The sequence below is a fragment of the Vigna umbellata genome, chromosome 8, assembly GCF_029865625.1.
Source record: "Vigna umbellata cultivar VRB3 chromosome 8, Vumbellata_1.0, whole genome shotgun sequence".
Taxonomy (NCBI): Eukaryota; Viridiplantae; Streptophyta; class Magnoliopsida; order Fabales; family Fabaceae; genus Vigna; species Vigna umbellata.
The window spans coordinates 41,477,172-41,480,431 of NC_142172.1; the positions used below are offsets into that span (position 1 = coordinate 41,477,172).

The window sequence follows — 3,260 nt, forward strand, 5'->3', positions numbered from 1 at the left end:
TCAGTCAACAGTAGTCATTGCATTGCATGGGGTTTAAATTTATCAAGGAAGAGGTTTAAATTTAATTATATAAAAGAATTATATTTTGCGTCTTTAAATAGTAGTTAACTATTTAAAGAAGTGTAATAGATTAAATTTATCGAGGAAGAGGTTTAAATTTAATTATATAAAAGAATTATATTTTGCGTCTTTATTGATAAGAATGATGATTAAGTACATAATTTATCACTTAATTATTATTATTATATTATCAATTTATAGGTACTCATGAGCCCGTTAGAAAAATAGGAGATAAAATTAGTAAAACAATTATCATTGACAAAGGTAACTAAATTTATGGAACAAGATTAATATAATTATGTCAAGATAATGGATGGATAAAATTAATTGAGTTGTAGTGAATTACCAGTTAATTATAATATATATATATAATATTGATCTGTTTAGATTAAAAGTTGAATTAATTTTTTATTAGGGTCAATTTGACCAAATTTGTTTGATTTTTGGTTCACAATTATTTACTTGAATTCTAATCATAATTAACTCAATTGAGTTTCACTCATGGTAATCTCAACATATTTTCAACAATGGTTGATTCAGTTAAATTAAATCATTTTTCAGTTGCAGTTTACTTGTTTGAATTCGGTTAAATTTCAATTATGACCGATTTAATAAAAAACTATGGATCTCTCGATTTAATTCGGTCGAATTTCAACCTGGATCTATCTAAATATTTTGGCAAACCTGACTTGTGTCAACATTTGGCTCAATCGGGGTTATCCCAACTTTTTGCTTGACAAACTCATCATAATCTTTGGTCCCGACCCAGCTTGTCACGAACATTAGTTTAGGTTGATCTATCTCAACCATTTGTCTTACTCGACCTTGGATCCAACCTAAAATTTCTCAAACATTTGACTTGATTTTTCTTGTTTTAATCTATGTTATAATTTGTTTTAAACTTGAATTAAATTAACTTATCTCGACCTTCAATTTGACCTAACTAGTCTTGATCTTTAGCCTGCTTAAGCCTCTTTCAAAGTTACGTTGTGTAATCAAGTAAAAAACAAATTTCAAATTATGTTGTGTTAAAGTAAAAAACAAATTTCAATACAGTATTTTTAGTTGAAGTTGTAAGTAGTGAAGAGAAAGTGAGGGAAAACCATAATAATAAGTTTATCAACACTCGTTTTTCAGACTGCGAAATGGAACTTTCCTCGCAACTACGGTGTGTTTGGAGAGATATGGACATGTTTAAGTCACGTTCAATATAACTCCAGGACAAACACACCACTGTTCCACCCACCCACCCACAATGTATATATATACACTTAAATAAATTTGAAAAAAGCATAAACTTTTGACATCTTAAAAGATGTGTAAATACCAACTATCATAATCACCTCTTCTAAATATCTGAACGTAAATATTAAACATATTTCTTTATATTTTCAATACGATAAAATTTTATCATATAAACATTATTTACTTTATTTTTACAACATTAATTAACGACAATATAATGAAAAAAATGAGTTAATCATTTAAAATGACACAAAAATCAAATCTGATGAAATGATTGACAGTTCAAACTCGATGAAGTATTTGTTAAAAAAGTTAAATGTACTTAAATGTGATAAGCACATTATAAAATTTCATTATAGGGCTAATAGCGACATGAAATAAGAATTACAACAGAAACGTAAACAGTTAATTTTATTGAAAGTGTTCATTATAGTTGTAATTTGTTTTCATTGTTAAAGAATATTTCCTAATTAAGTCTAATCCATTTTAGAAATTTGATAGACATTTTTTTCAAGTTTGTTTTTGTTTCATTTTAAGATGATTGTTATTAAATTTATTTTAAAATTATAATATTTCATTCATAAAGAAAAACTTATAAAATTTGAAGATTTCGTGAATAGTTTCATACAAAATCATTTATGTGAAAGTACATAACATTAAGAGAATACAACCATTTCATGAAAGCTTAAAATAAATTCAACGTAATAGTACGATAAAGTTCAATTGCAATAGATTGCAAATTGAATGTTACAGATTAGATTCCTTCTGGTGCTTCTCACTGAATTAAGGTCTCAATTACTTTTATCTCTATAAGTAAGCCGCTGCTTTTCTCCAGGCACGTACTCAATTGCTGCTTGATTCACTCTCTCGGAATTCTCTGCCTTGCTTGTTTCATCACTATATTCACCAATTCACAGTGAAATATATGTCAGAATTTGAAATTGTATTATAACTCAGTGCATAAGTATATGATTAACAGTTAATAGTTTGAAGTCCTAATTTCAATTTAAATGGTCTAAAAGTTAAAAGGGTTAATCTCCGACAATGTTGATTCAACATTGCATATATCAGTTTTGAAGAAATGTACCTGCTGCCTTTTGGAAATGTAACTGACAATATATGCAATGAAAAAAAAAAAAGCAATAGCCTATCTAAGTCATGTGAATATAACATTAAGCAAACCAATCTAAATGGTAAGATCTTTTAAAATGCAGTACCGTCCAATTCTAGCCCTCCTATGATTTTGTATGCCGTTCTTGTCGTTATTGAATGCGCTGGTAATCTGTTCACCGCGTACCTCCGCCTCAGCCATGTCTTGTCTTGCTCCCTCTGCATTATTGAATGCGTTTGATATACCTCTGGGTCTGCATAAAAAATTGAAAAAAATTGAAAAAAATTATTAATGAGGTAATTATAATTATACTATTGACTATATAACTCTTAGATTGATAATAGCAAGATCAACACGTCAACGAATGAGTTGAAGACAATTGAATACAATTAACTTCAATAAAAGTTAGTTAAATAGAAAATTAATTTTAATTTAGAAGGAATATGGAATATGTAATTTTGAATATACGTGAATTGATAGTTCTAAAAGCAATAAAGAAGAAGAAATGGGTTATCCATACCTTGTTATGTTATAAACGCATATCAACACACCCAAGCATAACACAACAAAGGCAAGACGGAATAGGACATCGAGCTCATCGGTTTGCATCTTAAATAATTAAACGAGAGTTAGTAGTAGACAGGTAAGAAGAATGATCCAATGTATGCATATTTATAGGATCCAGATTGGTGCACAAATGGAATTTCATGTTTCAATAAAAAAGTATTAAAAATCTGTTACCTTTTCTTTGAAAAGGGGAATTGGACATATAACAAGTCAAGTAGTAGTTGAATATAAAAATAAGGATAACGATGGTTTGATAATATTTTTTTAACAACATTTT

General features: G+C 28.2%; 1 protein-coding gene across 1 annotated transcript; it reads right to left on the bottom strand.

Annotated features, from left to right (window-relative positions):
• Positions 1-1,886: 1,886 nt before the first annotated feature.
• LOC148194748 (uncharacterized) lies at positions 1,887-3,057 on the bottom strand. The gene is made up of 3 exons (XM_088095767.1): positions 2,937-3,057; positions 2,523-2,669; positions 1,887-2,202 (listed from the first exon to the last, which is right to left on the bottom strand). Exons 1-3 carry the CDS (start codon positions 3,023-3,025, stop codon positions 2,097-2,099), a joined length of 342 nt encoding a protein of 113 aa, XP_087951893.1. The 5' UTR covers positions 3,026-3,057; the 3' UTR covers positions 1,887-2,096.
• Between the last annotated feature and the right edge of the window lie 203 nt (positions 3,058-3,260).

Excerpts from the sequence above, each read along its gene's own strand:
- LOC148194748 (XM_088095767.1), bottom strand. The coding sequence starts at position 3,025 with ATGCAAACCGATGAGCTCGATGTCCTATTCCGTCTTGCCTTTGTTGTG. Across the intron at positions 2,670-2,936 it reads TGCGTTTATAACATAACAAG|ACCCAGAGGTATATCAAACG; the intron begins GTATGGATAACC and ends TTTTTTATGCAG. Across the intron at positions 2,203-2,522 it reads AGGAGGGCTAGAATTGGACG|TGATGAAACAAGCAAGGCAG; the intron begins GTACTGCATTTT and ends TGGTGAATATAG.